This window comes from Thamnophis elegans, chromosome 2 (genome assembly GCF_009769535.1).
Source record: "Thamnophis elegans isolate rThaEle1 chromosome 2, rThaEle1.pri, whole genome shotgun sequence".
NCBI classification, from domain to species: Eukaryota; Metazoa; Chordata; class Lepidosauria; order Squamata; family Colubridae; genus Thamnophis; species Thamnophis elegans.
In genome coordinates, this window is record NC_045542.1 from 108,690,125 (window position 1) to 108,709,913 (window position 19,789).

A 19,789-nucleotide genomic window follows, 5' to 3' on the forward strand; every position below is an offset into this window, starting at 1 on the left:
AGCAAAGCCAAGAATCGCTTTATTGAAAGCATTTTGGACCATCTTCCTTTGGCTCAATTTCAGAGGTGAGGCTCCGAGAGGCACTTAGAAGAAAACTTTTCCTCCCTTGGAGGCGGTTGGGGTGCGGGCGAGAACAGCTCCGCCGCCAGCTAGCGCACCTCTGGGCGGACTGAGGTAGCCTTCCCGGGCAGCTAAAGACAAGATACATCAGCCGAGACTTGAGGAGGGGGGATGCCTCGCTCGGGGCGGCGGGATTCTCGGTCTCCCTCCGCTCCTAAGATACCGACTGAGCAGGACCGACGCGTAGCTCCCCCTTGACTTGGCGCTTGGCAAACCCCTTCGTCTGCTCTTCTTCTCAACTCTGGGGAGCTTCTGGAAACCCTTTGCGTCACCCCAGTCATCCCAACGACTTCTGCCTCAGTGTCAGGTGGGTACGTAAGCTTGGCAGGTCTAGGAGAGTCTAGGCTACTGGGGAGTCCAGCTCAGTCTATGAACGACGGGTAGCTATCGGATAAATCTTCCGTCCCTTTTGAGGGAACTGGGAATTCGTGCGGGCTGGAGATGATCAGATCTCAATTAATTAAATGATCCAGAATTACAGTAGAGTCATCGTTCGCTCACTTCTGACCAAAAGCTGACCAAAACATCATTATGCAGACAGTAATCCAAACTCATCCAAACTCATTTTCCCCATGGACTCAGTGAAATTTACTCTTAGTATCCTACGGATTGAACTTTGAGGCTTTCTTCCCTGGTAACATTTGATATTGGCTCCTCCAAAGTTTAGGTAGAATGAATCTCTTTGTAGTAACCTAATAGGGGGCTGAAAATCTGCTACCAAGGATTGAGGCTGTAAAATTTCGTTTTCATTTTCAGTGCATGTATGTCTTTTTGTGTCACTGCTGAAGTACAATTCAGCAGTCAGTATAGTCTGTATTATTCTGCTGTTTACTTAGACAGAGGGCCAGCCTGGGAAAATTATGGATTAGTGAAACAATACACAGTGACATATTTACCTCATCTGATGCCTCAGTATCTCAGTTTGTTAAGTTTCGTTAAGGGAAGGGTAATTGTGCTGATCAAAATTGTGCCGTATCAGTATTTTATTCAATATAACCATTTAAAACCACTGCTTTCCCATAACATCCCTTTATTCAATAATGACAGTGAAGAAACAGTTCTGAAAATAATGTTTAGGGGTGTAAGAAATTGCAAGTTACTAAACTACCAATCTATCCTATTTTGTCTTGAATTCTGTTAGAGCTTGTGTTATTGAGGAAGTTTTTATATAGATTCTTCTCTATGGGTACTCCACAGCCTAGCATAATATATTGTAAAATATAACCTAAAGTATCTTCTGTGACTCCAACTCTAAGCAAGTTTACAATATGACTTACAGTGGAAAGTACTTCTTTTCTGATCCCTGAACAAGAAATTTTTCAGATGTAATATATGTTGAAATGGAAGCTAGAAATTGTTTTTCATATTAATTTATCATGTGCTAAATTCTGTGAATATTCAAGACTAGGTAATGGTAGTGGAAAAAATTATTCTTAATGTGTAGAATGTCTTTATTTCATGTAAAATGTAATTCTGGTATGATAATCCAATTCAGCGGATGATAATTCTGGTATGATAATCCAATTCAGCGGAACTCACAATAATTACTTTGTGAACAAATATAATTACTCACGAAAAAGCAATTTAATTTTGTCCAGAAAAAATATATGCAACAAAATGGTGCAGTAGTTGCTTTTATACTTTCCTAAGAATTATTAAACAGGGAATGGCAAGGGAAAGTTGGTTTGCTGGGGTGGGGGAGGCAAAGGGGATAAATGGTGATTTTTTTTCATCATTAGATCTGCCATTATTTGGGTTCTTTCTACACTCTGAGAAAATGGCTGCAGGTTTTTACAGCAAACAAGTCTTCTTTCATATGCAAAATCACAAGTTCAAATGCTACTCATATGTATTTTTATGGCGTGGCTCCAGGTTATATATAGGACCAACTCTTCCCACTAGAGCCAGTCCAACTGCTATAATCATATCAGGTTAGGTAACTGAATTCCAGGATGTGAAGTGGTTGACACCTGGAGCAATTATTTTTCAGTGGCAGTGCCAACACTCTGGAAGGTCTCCCAATCTTCTGGAAGAGGCTGGAAATAGGGTTTTACTGTAGGGCATTTGCAATGTGGTGCAGGTGGTGTGGGTTGCTCTGCTTACATTCTTTTATTATAAATATACCAACCATAGACTAAACAGGTGCTAAACAGACACCATAATGCTGCTACATTTCCCTTTCTCATCCTCCCCGATAAATACACACTGTATGTAATTACTTTAGATAACTCTATGCATGATTGGGATTCCTGGAAAACTCCTTAATTGGAGAGTCAGAAATAAGTTCTGTGTACATCTGAGATGCTACACAGATGTATATAATGCAACATAAAGTGTTTGCAAGGTGTTACTATTATAGCCATGCTTTTGAACATAATAATTAGAGAAAGAATAATATTATAGAAACATTTTTGTTTCACTACTTATTTTTAATTACAGGATTTTTTAAAACAGTAGCCTTGAATCCCTGTTTCACTACTTATGTTGATAACATTGGCTGTGACACTGTGTTAAGAGTGTTCTACATTTTGATTTATTTAATTATACTTTTTCCAAATTAAGTTTGGAAGACAAATCAATTATGGAAAATATGAAATATTATATTTAAGCTAACCAAACTGAGGCATTGCTATAACAAAACGGACTTTCTCTCTCAGTGCTGGCCAATTACTCTGCTAGCTGACGTTTAGCTGGCTTACAGCTAAATTTCTTGTGAGTGATAAGTTTTGGTGGACTGTTCTAGTTAAAGTGTTTATTGCTTTGACAACGAATAAATGTACACTAAAACAAATGTTAGATAAACTAATAATGTAAAATCTATGTGCAGTCCAACTTAGCACTCTAGTATTTGTATAAGATACTCAAAAGAAACACATTCTCCATTTGAACATTTGCAGAGGAACACAAGCAGATCACAATTCAGTTCAATCAAATACTCTTTTCTTCAGAAAGTAGATCAAGCAAAGGCAGCAGAAGCGAGTGGGGTGAGAGCAGGACTCCACTAAAATAACAACATATAAGTGTCAGCTGCTATTCCTGCTGAAAAATGAGTGATTCTCGCACATGAGGCATGAATAGGAGAAAAAGAGGTACAGTTCAGATTTTGGATCTCTTCTACTTGTATATTGGGCATTACAGATTGCAGTTGCTTTTTTTCTTCTTAGTGACATTTTTTTCTAATGTTGGACGTAAAACAATCTTAACAACAGCTATACCCTTGAATTTTTGCATCTGAGCCTCCTAAGTCCAGTAATGATCTTGGAGAAGTCTGGCATGATAGTTACAATACTAAGACTTGTATGTCTCCTCAGTCTCTCTAGGAAGCTTACAACACCAGTAAATATAACAAAACATAGTTATAAACAAAACTTCTACAATAAAAGCAATAGTACCCTTTTCTCACCACCAGGAAATAAAATAAAGTCATAATTAACACATCTCTCTTTTCAGTGCCCAAACCATTTATGGATAAACAGTGGTTAACAGGGACGGGACTATCATTGCCGGGAGACAAGCTGTTGTGGAGGTGGAAAACAATACACAGAAAATGCTCAATTCCAAGGCTTCAGCAAGTTTATTTCCTGATGAGTGGGGACCCACAATATGTCTTCTGTGCAAGACTGCATTGGGCAGCAAATCTTGTTTGGAATAAATGGTCTGAAAGATGGATACATCCCAAATCATATATTTTATAAATATATAGGTCCCAAGCAACATATCTGAACTCTATTTAGAAGCCAGCCCACAGCCAATACAGTTCAGCAACAGAGATCTTGCAGGTCTCTAATGTTACCAGGTGGGCAGCTGCATTTGGTACCAACTATAGCTTCTGATTTTTTAGGGGCAAATTCATGTAGCCCCACTGTAAAAAGATTAGGGCATGCATGAGTGTTGTTAGTGTCTTTCACTCTAGAAAAGGTAGCCATTGCCACACCAACCTGGGCAAAATCCTGGGCAAAAGTTCTGCCATGACATTCACATGTTCTTCAGGTAGGAGCGTAGATCAAAAAAACTCCAATTTTTCCTTTGGGAAAAATGCTGTCCATCCTTTGCCAAAGATGGAAATGTCCTGGAATCATTTGTCTTCCAAATCAACAGCCATTCCTTCTTGTCAGGTTAAAGCCTTAGCTTATTCCTCTCAAAACAGATTCTCACAAGCCCTCCCAAATTTCCACTGCACCTTCTGCTGAGCAAGCCATGGGGATGTGCAACTGGGTATCATCAGCAACTTCCAGTGATTTCATGTACATATTGAGCAATATGGGGGAGATTGCTGTACTATAGAAGCAAGGGTTATGTGCTTCTATAAGGAAAGAGGGAACCATTGTGAAATTATTTCCAGCAGTCCAGCAGGATATATAACTTCCATGGTAAACATACAAGACACACACACACACACACATGATGCATATGATAGGACTACAAGTTAGCTAGAGGCATCAAGGAAAATAAATTATATGGATCAAATTAACTGAATCAATGTAAAACTTCTGACATTTCAGGAAATTAAAAAATGTGAATACTTCATCCATTCAATAAGAAGCTCTAAATTACTGGAGTCTCTGGTTTAGAAGGCAAGACAAAAATGTTAAGTTTTATTTTCACTATACTCCCAAATTACCCCAGAAAACAGCTCAGAAAACTACAGAAAGAAAGGGAAATGATTTTTCAGGTTGCTGCGGGAAGAGGTAGGGATAGTTTTGACTGGTGAACCACCTTCCTTTCACCACCAGGAGTGTTTTGTGATTGAAAACACATACAGTACATAAATGCCTACAACCCTGTGAATTTAGGATCCAAGCCACTGTGCCTATCATAAAACAAGATGTCAGATTAGCTCCAGATGTTATAACTCACAGGAACTAAACTGCTAATTCTGATGGATTGTGCAAATCTTTACATATTTATTGAGAATGGGAAAAAACAGTCCTAGGTAAGTGTCCATAGGATTACAACTCTCACTTCAAAAATAATTTCTATCCTCTCAACCAAGGAGAACATATATGGTATGTAACACCTTCTAAAAGCAGGTTCTAGCTCTTTCAGTGCAGATATTACTAAATTATAGATGCACTGAATAATAATTACTTAGATTCATTATTTCAGCATCACTTGGGAAGCAGACTCTTCAGGCATGGTCCTTTCAGCAAATGTTTGACCAATGGTGCTATTAGGGCTCACCAATCACCAAATAAATGCACAAAAGGGTGACATATCATTGACTCAACAATGTATTACCATGTTTCCCCAAAAATAATTATTTCTTTTGACCCCCAAAATAAGCACTTGGTCTTATTTTTGGGGAGGTCTTATTATTTTTGAGATGCAGGAGGTGGCGAGCGTGGTCACCTCATGGCTCCTGCTGTGGTGCAACATTTTCAGGAAGGGCTTATTTTAGCACATGCGCTCAAAAACCTGATTGGTCTTATTATCCGGGGAGGTCTTATTTTCAGGGAAACAGGATAGCTTATACAGAACATTTAGCCAAAGAAAAAGTGGTAATAGGAATCTAAGGGGGAAATTAGCATGTAATACTGGAATTACTAGCTTTTAAGAAAAACTAAAAGTTGGGCATTAAAAATGGATTTTAATAAATTCAGAGCAGAGATAAAATGTGACTAGAGGAGTTAATGGAAAAAGAAGATGATAATGAAGAGGAATTTTCTAAAAGACCAATTTTAAACAATTCTGGAGGGAAGTAGGAGGGGAAGAAATTGGAGGCAGCAAAAGATGTAGCTACATAAAAAGTGATGTTTGACAAATAAAAAAAGTATGCATAGAATGCATATGGAAAATGATTAGAGGTCCCTGTCAGAAAAGATATAGAATAGACAGCCCAAAATTCTGGAGCTAGTGTCAGGAAAACAAACTCAGAATGAGCCAAGATTAGCAAAAGATGTTTAAAAAAATAAGAGTTTCTTTAGATACATTCAAACGAAAAGGGAAATAAAGAAGTTCTAAGAGAGAAGGCATAGATATTCAAGCAATATTTGGTTCAGTATTCTGATTCACCCAAAACATAGTCCAGCAGGATATTGTAAAAAACAGGATGAAGATACAAGACTGAAATATGAGGGTGATAGAAACATAATTAGGAATATCTATTTACTCTGAATGAGTTTAAATCTCCAGGACTAGAAGAATTGTATTTTAAGCTTGTGAAACAACTTCTGATGCCCTGAATGATTAAGTATTATTACTATTATTAAGAATTGGTGAAATGCCAAAGAGGAGAAATATTGCCCCTAATTTCAAAAAAGAGAAAAAGAAATATTCAGCAATTTGCAGACTAATGAGGCTGACATCATTTTGGGAGGGAAGAGTCTAAGTAATTCATACAGAGATCAATCTGTAAAAACATTGAACAAATGCAGTAATTACCAGAAATCAGCATGAATTTATCAAAAACAAATCGTACAACTACACACCAGATTTCCCCTCTTTCCCTTTCTCACTCCTCACCTGCTTTTAAAATAATAACAGAAAAAGAGAAAAAACAAAACAAAAGGTGAAAAATACAATTATATATATACATATACATACATACATATATATATATATATATATATATATATATATATATATATATATATATATATATAATTTAGTATAATTTTTCATTATAACAGAAAAGTTAAAATTATATGTAATACAAAATAATACAAAGGTATTTAATACAGAGTTTATGCAGATGTGTGTGTATGTGTAGTTGTACAGTATTTATTGTATAACTATCATGCTTTTTTAAACCTACTGTATTTCGTATAAGTGAGTCCCATGTTTCATTAAACTTAGACAAATGAAATTTGCATCAGTAGGCAATGTGCTCAGAAGTAGCAAGTGTAATCAGGTCTTCAGTCCTTGAGTAAATAGAGCCAGATATTTATCTTTCCCATGTTGTAGTACAGTTTGGGCTATAGTAAGGGCATGGAGAATCTATTTACATTGTGCAGTTGTCAAATTCCTTGTATTAACTATGTAATTCAAGAGAATATCTACACTAAGGAAAAGGCTTGCATATTCATATCACTGTTGTGAATCCTACATCCTTCTTTTGTCAGCCAGATGACAATCAAGTAGGTGATAAGTATGTCCTGCTTTAGCATAGAAGAAGTGTGAAATATTAAATGTGACCATCTATGCGTAGGGAAAAAAAGCCATAACCAAAACAACCAAACCTCCTTTGGATAATCATGGATAATGGAAGAAATAATAATTAATATATACTAACTTAGCATTCTGTTTCTGCAGCTTATTTTTGTGTTGTACAAAGCAAAGAAATCTGGAAAAAAATGAGATTATGTCTTTTTTATTAGATGTTTCTATCCTGCCTTTTATTAATTTGATAAGTAACTCAAGGGAACAAATGTACATAATACTTATTGCAAGAAGGAGTCAAGCCGCCCTGAGTCTCTTTGAGAGTGGGCGGCATACAAATTAAATAAATAATAAAACTATTTTCCAAGGCACCTGAGGGTAGAACAAGAAGCAATGGGTAGAAACTAATCAAGGAGAGAAGCAACTTAGAACTGAGGAGAAATTTTCTGACAGTTAGAACAATTAATCAGTGGAACAACTTGCCTCCAGAAGTTGTGAATGCGGCCCCAACGCTGGAAGTCTTTAAGATGTTGGATAGCCATTTGTCTGAAATGGTATAGGGATTCCTGCCTAGGCAGGGTGTTGGACTAGAAGACCTCCAAGATCCCTTCCAACTCTGTTATTGTATTGTATTACTTCCTTCTCCTAATTTCCCTACAACAGCAATGCTGTGAGGTGAGTAGCCCAGGCAGTCACGAGAAGGCAAGATGAATTAGAGAGCACCATTCTCTTCCCCAAAAAAGAATAAAATAAAAATACTTAATATTTGCTTGCAAGGATCTTTTTCTAGTACATAACTCACAGGTGCACAACAATTCCAAGAAACTTGGATTTTATTACATATTCATCCTTCTGTCTATATGTCCCCTAACTTCGGAAGCAACTATTGTCTAGATCAGTGGTTCTCAACCTGTGGGTCGGGACCCCTTTGGGGGGGCCGAACAACCCTTTCACAGAGTCACCTAAGACGATCGGAAAACACATATTTTCAATGGTCTTAGGAACCAAAACACCAATTTTATGGTTGGGGGTCACCACAACATGAGGAACTATATTAAAGGGTCCCGGCATTGGGCAGGTTGAGAACCATGATCTAGATATTTTTCCTTTCAACACTGTTTGAGTGAATGTAGACCAGAATGTAGACCAGTGATGGCTAACGTTTTTGTTGCTGCCCCCGATCCCCACACATGCATGCCTCGATGTGCACCCCACTCCTGTGCATATGTGCATGACCCCATGACCCCTGCCCTTCCATGCATGCCCACATGACCCCAAGCATTTACGCACAACCCCCTGCCCCCCGCCCTCACACATGCACCTATGCCCCCTGCCCCCACACATGCATGTGTCTCCCATATACGCCCCTCCCAGACCTGAAAATCAGCTGGCCAGTGGGAGGCACATGTAAATGTGTGGTGGAGCTGAGCCGGAGTGACACCTCATGTTCCCATAGAGAGGGCTCTGTGTGCCACCTGTGGCACACATGTCATAGGTTCGCCATCACAGATGTTGACTCTTGTATATAAGATCAGTAATTAATTGTATTTATGGCAAAGAGAACATATTTGGACAATTGAGTTTACACAGTGTACATAGGCTTGGAAATGCAACTCCCACATACTATTCAGGTACATAACTTTTTTTTTACTCTCATGAGCTATTTCCATCTATTTAAAGAACCTTTAAAATCAATATGATTAGTCCTTGTTGCAATGAAAACTCTTTAGTATACCAGTCTCTATGGGCACGTTTATTTCTAGTCCCTGCAATTTTCTTAGCAAGTTCTTTGAGAAGTGGCTTGTCCTTCCATTCTGAGAGAGTGGCTCTGACTTTGTGCCAAGGTGGGACTAGAACCTGGTTTGTAAGCTGATGCCTTAACCACTAGCAGCTGGCTTGCTTGTCGATCAGAAAAGTCCGTAGTTCAGCGGTTCGAATCCCTAGCACCATGTAACAGAATGACCCATTACTTGTCCCAGCTTCCACCAACCTAGCAGTTTGAAAGCACATAAAAATGTAAGTAGAAAAATAGGGCCCATCTTTGGTGGGAAGGTAACAGCGTTCCGTGCACCTTCGGCATTTAGTCATGTCAGTCTCATGACCATGGAGACATCTTCAGACAGCGCTGGCTCTTCGACTTGGAAACATAGATGAGCACCACACCGTAGTGTCAGGAATAACTAGAACTTATGTTTACCTTTTACCTTTTATCTCTTATTTTCTACCAGTAAGCTATACTAATTCACTTCATGATATAAGACACTGTTAGGATAGAAGACCATCACTAGGCCATTCTAATCCCTGGTGTGCTGCAAAACTTTCTGGTTTGAAGTCTGTTTAGCAGAATATGTGGCCCTCCACATCATTCTTTGCTTTATGATCTGAGTCTTCTCAACTCTTAGAAATATTCTGCTGACTTAGAAAGTTCGTCATGCTTTGGAATAAGAGTTGGCATAAGAAATGTAGTAAAATGTATGCATCATGTTGATGCTGCGACATCAAATGCCTGGGCACCAGTGGATACATTCAGTACATTTTACTTCATTTACTACTGTAATGATGGAAAACATTCTGTACACAGCAGCTCCTGTCAAGAAGTAAGCTGCTATTACTCCTTGATGATTTACAATATAAACTATAGACCTGTGATGGCGAACCTATAGCATATGTGCCACTGGTGGCATGCAGAGCCATTTATGAGGGCACGCAAGGCATTGCCCTGTCAACTCCGCTGATTTCTGCCACGATTTTCTGCCATTTTTTTGCCCTCAGAAGGCTTCCCTGAAGTCTCCAGAAGTTGTAAAACAGCTCAATGCGCAAACCAGAAGTCGGAAAATGGGCCATTTCTGTCCTCTGGAGGGCCTCCGGGGGTGTGTGTTTTTGCCCTCCCCAGGCTCTAGAAAGCCTCTGGAGAGGACACAAAATGGATCAACCCAAGTGAGGAGAGAGCCAGGGGGTCACGCACGTATGCGTGGCAGGACAGCACATAGAATTATGGGTATGGGCATGCGCATGCACAACCTTCCCCTTTCCCATTGCTTTTGGCACGCCATGGCAAAAAGGTTAGCCATCATTGCTATAGAGGTGAAGTTACAGTTTGGTATTGCATTTCAAGGATTACTGTTTATAGTGTTATGTTTTGCAAGTATATTACTACTTCTTGAAAACAGAGTCTGCCCAGGGGATCATCAAAAGAATTCTTTATTGGCCAAGTGTGATGGATACACAGAAAATTTGTCTCCGGTACATAAGATCTCAGTGTACATAAAAGCAACAAGTAATAAGTCATGATCATAATCATAAATACACTGATCATAAATCATAAGATACAACAGTCCATGATAGTCATAGGATATTAAATAAGCAATCAACATAAATCATACTAGAATGCTAAATAAAACAATATAAATCATAAGTGTAGAAGTGACACCTTGGAGTAACATTCTTTTGCACCATAAAACATTGAACAAGTAACATTCCCTGTTATTAACTGACTTTTGCATAGCACATCTGATATTTCTTGCATTTTTTAATTATGAGACAATGCAATGGAATCCTTTTCAGTTTTCCTTTCTTGATTTCTGCCTGCGTACCGTTTGCTGGTGCAGATGCCCTGTGGACAATGTGAAAATCAGTTCTGTCATTGCCAGTAAATAATATGTGTAAGAACAAATTTGAGCATCCTAAAAACAAATAATAGATAGAAACAAGGGAGTCCATTCAAAAGTAGGATTCCATTATTCTGTTAGGTAGGGTGGAACAAAAAATTAAAGATAAAACTGTCTGAACTTCATATAAACAGGGCTTGCTTTTGATTAACTGTTAAGATCCTTTTGGATGTATTTCCTAACTTTCTTCTATACATATTGTTTATTCTGCATTTTCTTTATTTTCTTATCAGCATATGTAAATTGTTTTAGTTTAAGGAGTTGAAACTTGATAAAGAGAAACTAGCAGATTAAGCCACTGGTCACATTTAACACCTGTTTACTGTGTCAAAGAAGTGGTTAAGCATTTCTAAATGAATTGCATTCCAGGGTTTATCATGTTAGTTTTTCTCAGGCTTTGATATTGTGATATCTCTCACATCATGTACTGCAGCTGATAGCTGTCATATTTCAAGTTGTGATTCCTTTTAAATAACATGATAAATTTATTAATAGGAAAAAAGCTTTATCCTTGAAAATAAATCCATTACAAACTCTTCCTTTGTAATGTGAGCTTTGTGTTCAGATGTTAAGCACTTCACCCTGGATCTTCAGTAAAGATATTTATTTATAGAACAAACACCAAATGATAAATATAATACAGTGAATACATCAAATACATGCTGCTTTATTCATGCTTTGCTGTAGCTTGAATTATTTTGATCACAACTCTTATGATCTTGGAATTCTGCCTATGATGCTTCCTGTCCTGAGCCTCTGTTCCTGCCTCTCTTCCTTTTCCTTGCCTTAGTAAGACATATTCTCTAAAGCACCTGAGAGCAATATAAGGAATAACAGATGGAGAATTATCAAAAAGAGATCCAATCTAGAATTAAGAGAAATTTCCAGTCAGTGAGAACAATTAATCAATGGAACAGCTTGCCTGCAAATATTGTGGGTGCTCCATCAGTGGAGATTGGATCAAGATATTGGACTACAAGATCTCCAAGGTCCCTTCCAACCAGGGTGGATGAAAATCGATGATTTTTAAAATTAAAATTAAAAAAAAAATAGATTTTTTAATTTAAATTGGATTTTTATCAAATTTATTTTAATAAAATGTTTTTGGAGTAAAAATCTATCTAAATATAGTTTTCTATTTAAGATACATTAATAATTTAGTTTATTCAGCGTGAAATGGAGCTTAGATATGTAGCATGAGGCTGTATATTCTGCAATAGTGGGACTGTCGGTGAGTCAACGGCGGGTCAGAGGAGGAGCCGCTGCAGGACAGAGATTTAAATCAAGTCTTCTTACTAGTGGTTTAAATCATGCTTCCACAGAAATTCTGTTATGAACTTGCTGTTTTTTTCTTGACCACACATTAGCAGGCCCTCAACATCAGTATAGCGTTTAGGAACAGCAGTTATAGTTGCTTTAATGGTACCGCAGCAGCAAAGTCTTTTTTTACATGTAATCAAATCCACATGTATAAACACACATTTGTTTGTTGGTGCCCAGCATCATTCATAAGAAAACCTAAGCACCATAGTTCTCTAATTCGGACAATGCACCTTTACTACATGATAGGAGAGTTCACAGCGTCCCTGATTATGAACATGTTTTATCTGCATCTTCGGAATGTGATTAGGAATAGATGTTTTGGATCAATTATTCTAAAAGGAATCTACAGCACCACCCCCTATGACAGAATTGGCAAACCTTTTTGGCATTGAGTGCCCAAACTAGACTATGTTTGCATGCCTGTGTGTGCCGGAGCACCGGAAATCTGAAGACCAGCTGGCCGGTGTGTGCATGCCTGTTTTGGGGCCATTTTCAGGCTGAAAATGTCCCCCCAAATGACCAGAAAACAGTCTATTTAGTTTTTAGGCTGTCTTCTGGTGCTCTGGCGCCTGCAAAGACCAGCTGGCTGGCACACATTTGCACACCAGAAACCATAAGAGAAGCTGGCGATGGCACACATGCCCACACAGAGGTCTCTGCATGCCACCTCTGGCACGTGTGCCATAAGTTCGTCATTGTGGCTCTATGACCTTGTCCTAACTGGATTTAGGTCATATATCCATACTAAAATCAACCTTAGTCTCAGTCTCTCTTTCTCTCTCCCCCCCTCCCTTCCTCTTCCTCTTTCAATCCTGTCTTTTAAAATATATTTTTATCAACTCAAGTCAGTGAACATGTCTCATTTTCTTATCAGCACCCTCCTATTTTTGGGTAGAAGTAGAAAAGAACATGATTGCTTTATCCTCGCAGATATCAGAAGATGAGAAAGTATATATTTTGTTACCTATGTAAAAGTGCTTTGCTGTAGAACCAGGTCTTTCCTATATGCTCCTTACAAGTATATTTACTTTCTGGACCTTAGATTTAAAATGATTGCAGTTCTGGAAATACTCAGGCCCAGCACCCTCTCCTTTGAATGGAGACTAAGAGGAAAGCTTCCACTTGGCTCAGGAATTGGTAGTTTAAACTTCTGATGAATACCATATGGCTTGGAAGGCTCCAGACGCAAGATATTTGGATAAGAGATTTGGAGGCAGGCTCCTACTATGTAATATTTTTGCAATATTTCTTCTTGACTTCTCTCTCACTTTTATTTCTTTAGCTGTAAAAACTTCAAGAAACATCAATAGTGAAATATTTGTTTTAATTTTCAGATTAATCAAAGAAACAAAAGAAACTGACCCAACAGTTCACCAAACAAGACTGAACTCTGAAGACTTTTTTTGTGTGGTTTTTTCATCAAATTTGAGTCAAAGGATGTGTCTAGTGGACAGAAGCACACACAGGAATTCTACAGAGGTTCAACCTGTTTTAGGACTATTCTTGGGAACCATCTCACTGATTACAGTGATTATGAATATTTTGGTCCTATATGCAGTGAAAACAGAAAAGAAACTACAGACAGTTGGCAATCTTTATATTGTCAGTCTTTCGTGTGCAGATGTGATAGTTGGTGCAGCTGTGATGCCACTAAACATTGTGTACTTGTTGAAGGATAAGTGGATTCTGACTAGAAAAGCTTGCCTGTTTTGGCTTTCAATGGATTATGTAGCCAGCACAGCTTCTATATTCAGCCTTTTCATACTGTGTGTAGATCGCTACCGTTCAGTCCAACAGCCTTTAAAATATCTCAAGTACAGGACCAAAACTAGAGCCTCGGTCATGATTTCAATCGCTTGGCTGCTGTCTTTCCTGTGGGTGATTCCAATACTTGGCTGGCGAAAATTCACAGATCACAGTGGCATGACAATTCATAACAGAACATATGATGAAAACATATGTGAAACGGATTTTTGTAGAACCACGTGGTTTAAAGTCTTGACAGCCACAATCAACTTCTATGTGCCATCGTTGCTGATGTTGTGGTTCTATGCAAACATTTACAGGGCTGTCTGTAAGCATTATCAGCATCAGCAGCTGATAAATGGATCATACAGATGTAACTGTAACGACGTTAGCATGCATAATGGAAAGATACAGGAAATGCAAAAGATTTGTTCCCAACGTTCCAATAAAGACAGAGGATTTTCTTTCAGGGCAAATGATAGCTTCAAGCAAAACAAAATAAGGGAAGCTAAACTTCCATTAAGCAGCTTTGTTAAAATCTCGAAGGATTTTCCTAAAGGAAGTGACCATGAAGTAATAAAGCTTAACTGTTTCCCTCTAGCTATAATGCAGAAAGATACTGAGTTAGGCAATACAAAGGGAAAATATGCCTGTGTCAGCAACAGTACGGATAATATAAAAAATCCTATCTCCCAATTAGGCAAAATATCACATAGGCAGAGTTTTGTGGGAGGATCATTGCCTACAATTCACTCAGATCCCTCCCTAGAGCAAAATTCTTATACTGAGCAACATTTTCCTCAGAAGTATCCTAACAGAAGAGATCCCCTCAGTCTCTGTTACCTGAAAGAGACATGGGGAAAGCTACGTACTCAGTCTGTTTGCCAGAATCAAAAGCTGCATGCGAACAGAGACAGAAAGGCTGCCAAACAGTTAGGTGTCATAATGGCAGTTTTTATGCTATGTTGGATACCATATTTTGTATTGTTTATGGTCATGGCCTTTTGTGAAATATGTTATAACCGTCCATTTCACATGTTTACAATTTGGCTTGGCTATGTGAATTCTACATTAAATCCATTTATATACCCGCTCTGTAACGAAAACTTCAAAAAGGCTTTCAAAAAGATATTTCACATTAAAACTTAACTTATTGCATAAAAAATTATAATGGGGGACAGATCAGCAGGTTTATGTGGGAAGGAGGAAATCTGGTATTATTTAAATCTTGTAGAAAAGGTGTCTTAAAATAGTTGTTTTTCTGTTCCTAGTGGTTTGTGGTCTTTTTAATGGTAGATTTTATAGTTTAAAACGAGATTGAGCTAGAATGAAATATATTGCTATTTAACATGTCTTTTAAATGCTAACTTTCATATTTGATCATTCTAATCAGAGTTAAATTTACCACAGCCATTTTTTAAAAATGTTATAGTAGTCTTTGTGTTCCCAAATCTCCAGGGGTTTCAAAAGAACACTTATATCTAGTTTAATTTTTCTCCAGAAAAATAATTCACCAGAAATTTAAACTTTTAATAATATTTAATAAAAAAAACTAATGGAATTTTATTTACCAACAAATTGGAAACCGACAGCAGATATCCTAGTCAGGAAATTCATTGTCCCTTTATTATGAAAGAGAAGCAATCTTGTTCATATGTATTTTCAGTTTACCTCTGATTTATGGTAAACACAAAATCTCATTCCGTCTCCACTTTTGGTTGCTTCATGTAGATGCCATTTTCTGTGCAACAATATAGGACTACTTTGCCAAAGCATTTTTCTGGTTGTTGTTTTTTTACCTGTAGACTGGCTATTTTCTGATTAAAGTAGTCCTCAACTTACAACCAAAATTGATCCCAAAATTTCTGTTGCTAGTGAGATATTTGTTAAGTGAGTTTGCCCATTTTATGACGTTTCCTGCCAACTGTTAAGGGAACCACTGCAGTTGTTAAGTTAGTAATATGGTTGTTAATGAATCTGGCTTCCCCATTCACTTTGCTTGTCAGAAGGCTGCAAAAAGTAATAACATGACTCCAGGACACTGCAACCATCATAAATACGAGTTACTTGTGAAGCAACTGAATTTTGATCACTTGACCATGGTATGCTGCAACAGTCATATGCGTGAAAATGAGAATAAGTTTACTTTTTTCCGTGCTGTTGTAACTTCAAAAGGTCACTAAATGAATTGTAGGTCGAGAACTAACTGTTGACCAATGCTAATTATGAATAATAATTATCTTTTAGAAGAACAATTAGAACAACAGCTTTTTCAAGTTCAACCAAGCTAGATGTTGTCTATCGTTTTACTTTGCCTCCTAAGAAGCTTCCATTGTTCCTTCTAAACCAGTGTTTCCCACATGGTGGCAATTTGATTTTTAATGGGTGCAATTTGAACCTTGTTTAAACCAAGTTAATAGCTTTTTAGGCTTCCCCTGCATGAGTAGAGTTCACTTTTTGAATAAAGTAAGAATTATATGTCACGGGGGGGGGGGGGGATCAGGATTTTAGAGATGCTTAGGTGGGGCATGGCCAAAAACAGATTGGGAACCACTGTTCTAAACATTCAGCCCCTTCAACAAAATCCAGGATGACGTCCTATTTTTTTTTTAAAAAGCCACCAGCATTTCCAAGCTATGATTGATGCATTTTGCCTACCTAAAACATAAACAGCCCAAACAACAGGCTTGCTCTGGGACAAAATGATCAGCAAGGGATGTAGAAAGGAATCGTTGCTCAACTTTCTCACTAAGCATGCACTGGGAGATATTTCATCCTCTTCATGATTTGGCCATTCAGTTTTCAGAGAATAAATTATGCTGGGGAAAAAATAGATAAATTTCCCCTAAGAAATAATAAAAAGCTAGTAGCCAGCATACACAACAGTATTTAATTTGTTTGAATAAGATCTACAACAACATACTTTTGTGTCTTGGAATGAGATGTCCATCTTTAGAAAATCCATATAATAGCACATTCATAAAATCTAGAGTTGGATGCACTCTTTGTCCTGGGTCATCAGCATTCCTCATATATTATAAAACTAGTGGAATGTGTACCATAAAGTTGTTATGACTGGAATGCTCTTTTTTGTTCTTTTTACATATAATCATGCACATATAAAATGTAATTCTTTATCAGAAATCTGAAAATCTGATTCCCAAACTGGATTTCAGTATTTATGAAAGGAAGTTTAACATTTAATGAACAATTTTAAATGAATAAACTTTTAAAAACCCAGTTTAATTAATAAAAATTTAATTTAATATTAATTTCAGGTATCTTTTTTCAAACATCATGATATATTTTCCATCTGTTAGACAAGCTTTTTAAAGAAAGACTTTCAACTAGGACTATCTTACAAAAATCTCAGATAACTTAATAGTACTTAATATTGGTGTAAACCAGTATGAACCATTGGCAGGATGGAAAACATTTGCTTGAAATGTATATAAGCTCCATGAGGTATGAGTTCCTAGTTTTTGAGAAAATCAATTTAAGGCAAACAATATTTACATTTTTTTGAAAATGGTATCTCGTTCTGCCACTCCTTATCTTTTTGTTTGCTACCACCTTCCAAAGAACTAATAAATAAAAAATAAAAATTTATGGTTTTTCACTGCAACCATCATTTTATGATGCTCTAAACTGTTTTTACTGATAAAATGGTATCAAATTAGCTATCATTCTCTAGAGAGAAAACATTTTTGAGCCTAGTTTGGTTTTAATTCTTGATATTTTATTGGCAAATGTAGTGTTTTATTACTCTTATTAGTTGAAGATTATTTTTTCTTCAAATAGGGGTATGCCCAAAATTGTGTTTTGTTGTAACTCAAAGCAAATGCTTTGTGTTCTGGAAGTTTACCAATCTATTCCAGATGAATCACAATTTGGCAGAAATAAAAATTGGATCATTTTTGTTGCACCGAATTTCTGCTGAAACAAAAAATGCAGAAATGCTTGAGCAGATTTGTGCAGTAAGCAGGATAAAATTGGCTCACACTGTCCCCTCAGCAGTTTCCAGTGTAGCAGATTTTACTACCCTGATCTTCTCAGTGCTCTCTTTCCTTTTCTCCTTCATGTGCTCTCAGCCACCACCAACATCCAAGCATGTGTTTATGTGTGTGTGTGTGTATCAGGGAAGGGTTGCTGTTCCAAGTGCATGCACAGTTGCCTGTAAATAGGTCTGCACATGTGCAGAACATTAAAAAAATGCAAAAAAATATGCTGCAGCGACAGGGGAACCGGTTTGGAGCCGTGGCCAGCCTGGTCACTGCCAGTTCTATGATTCAGGCCAACATTCCACTACCAGTTCGGCTGACCCGAACCAGTAGCAACCCACGTCTAGTGTGTATATATGTATGTACACACATACATCCTAGCCTACCAGGATGTTAATTCTTTTATGGTCACAATGAAGTTTATGAACAAACCAATATTAAATCATGATACTTATTACAAGGCACACTTTACATGCTTTTTTGTCCAAGTAATTCTGTCAGCACCATGTATACCTATTGGGGGAAGACATTAAAACCAGAGAAAATAGGTGTCTTTGGGGATAAGGTCCACCCTAGTTGAAATAATAATTCACTCATCTGAAAAGATAGATCTGCAACTTGGGCTGCTCCCAGATCCTTATTTTTACTGGATCCAGAGTATATGAAACCTTTGAAGAATAACATTAACAACTAAGTGCCACTTGTGACTCTTCACGAGCTGGTTGAATCTGGCAAGTTCCTCACATTTTGGATAGCTGCCATCTTTATTCCTGAAATTTGGAAAAATGTCTAAAATTTATAAGTAAAAACTGCAGTCATTAGACTGCTGATATAGTTCAGTATAACTTTGTAGTAGGAATTATTTAAATAGCCACCTTATTTTAAAGTTCTAAATAGTTTACAGGCAATCTGAAGCATTAAGGTTCATCTTTGTTTGGCTATTAGGTTCTGATGGAGAAATCTTTCTAAGGATGCACTACTGACCCACCTTGTTCCCACCTTATAAAATGCATAGTTGACCTCTTGCCAGATGTGGCATTTAGGGAAAAAAGAAGCTAATCTTTTTTTTATTAGGCCTTTAATTACTAGGCAATTTTAGTTTGAATTTTAATTGTTTTTAAGCTTCTTAGAGTCAAGTTTGTAAAAAAAATGTGGGCTAGAAATTGAGTCAAATAAAAATATTAACTTACCAGTCCTCTTCCCTGTTTCAAACTGCCTCACCTAATGAAACAATCAAAAGTGTCTAAATTTTAAATTCTGCAAAATAGAAAATTTAGAATGTATATGGATAAATGACCAGTGTATACAACCATAATCATTTCAAAAAAGGTAGTCACACATTCATTATATAATAATGTATAATCATGGTTTAATCACAATTAAATCCAAGTGACGTCCTGAGCACAGCTCAACAATGAAGTTCCTGAGCTGTCCCATAGCTTAACCTACAAGACATTAAATTCAGTAAGTGCTGAAAACTAAAGCCAAGTATGTTAGTGAAAGAGTTAAGGACATGATCACTAGAAGAAAACTTCTGTGGTGCCCCTCACCTTTCCTTGGTGTCTTAACCATGTACCCATTAGTGGTTAATCCAGGACTGAGTATAATGTATAATTATCATGGTTAATTTACAAGCAAATTTGAATCGTATGAAAGCTATGATTAATTTCTTAAAAAGTCATAACTGTTAAAATCAAAAACACATGTAGAATGTCATAAATGAGATGTTTCTTTTATAAGTCAATGGGATGTATGATCTGTCTTTTGAATATTTTAATATATTAATACGATTGTGTATAAAAACAATTGTAATGTTAAAACCATTAAAAAGAA

The 19,789-nt window shown here is 37.1% G+C and overlaps 1 protein-coding gene across 1 annotated transcript; it reads left to right on the forward strand.

Moving 5' to 3' along the window:
* Positions 1-290: 290 nt before the first annotated feature.
* On the forward strand, positions 291-15,265 carry HRH1 (histamine receptor H1). Its single transcript, XM_032211319.1, has 2 exons — positions 291-427; positions 13,544-15,265. The coding sequence occupies exon 2, from the start codon at positions 13,647-13,649 to the stop codon at positions 15,102-15,104; it is 1,458 nt and encodes a 485-aa protein (XP_032067210.1). The 5' UTR covers positions 291-427; positions 13,544-13,646; the 3' UTR covers positions 15,105-15,265.
* The last annotated feature ends 4,524 nt before the right edge of the window (positions 15,266-19,789 follow it).

Coding starts and splice junctions, on each gene's coding strand:
- HRH1 (XM_032211319.1), top strand. CDS start 13,647: ATGTGTCTAGTGGACAGAAGCACACACAGGAATTCTACAGAGGTTCAA.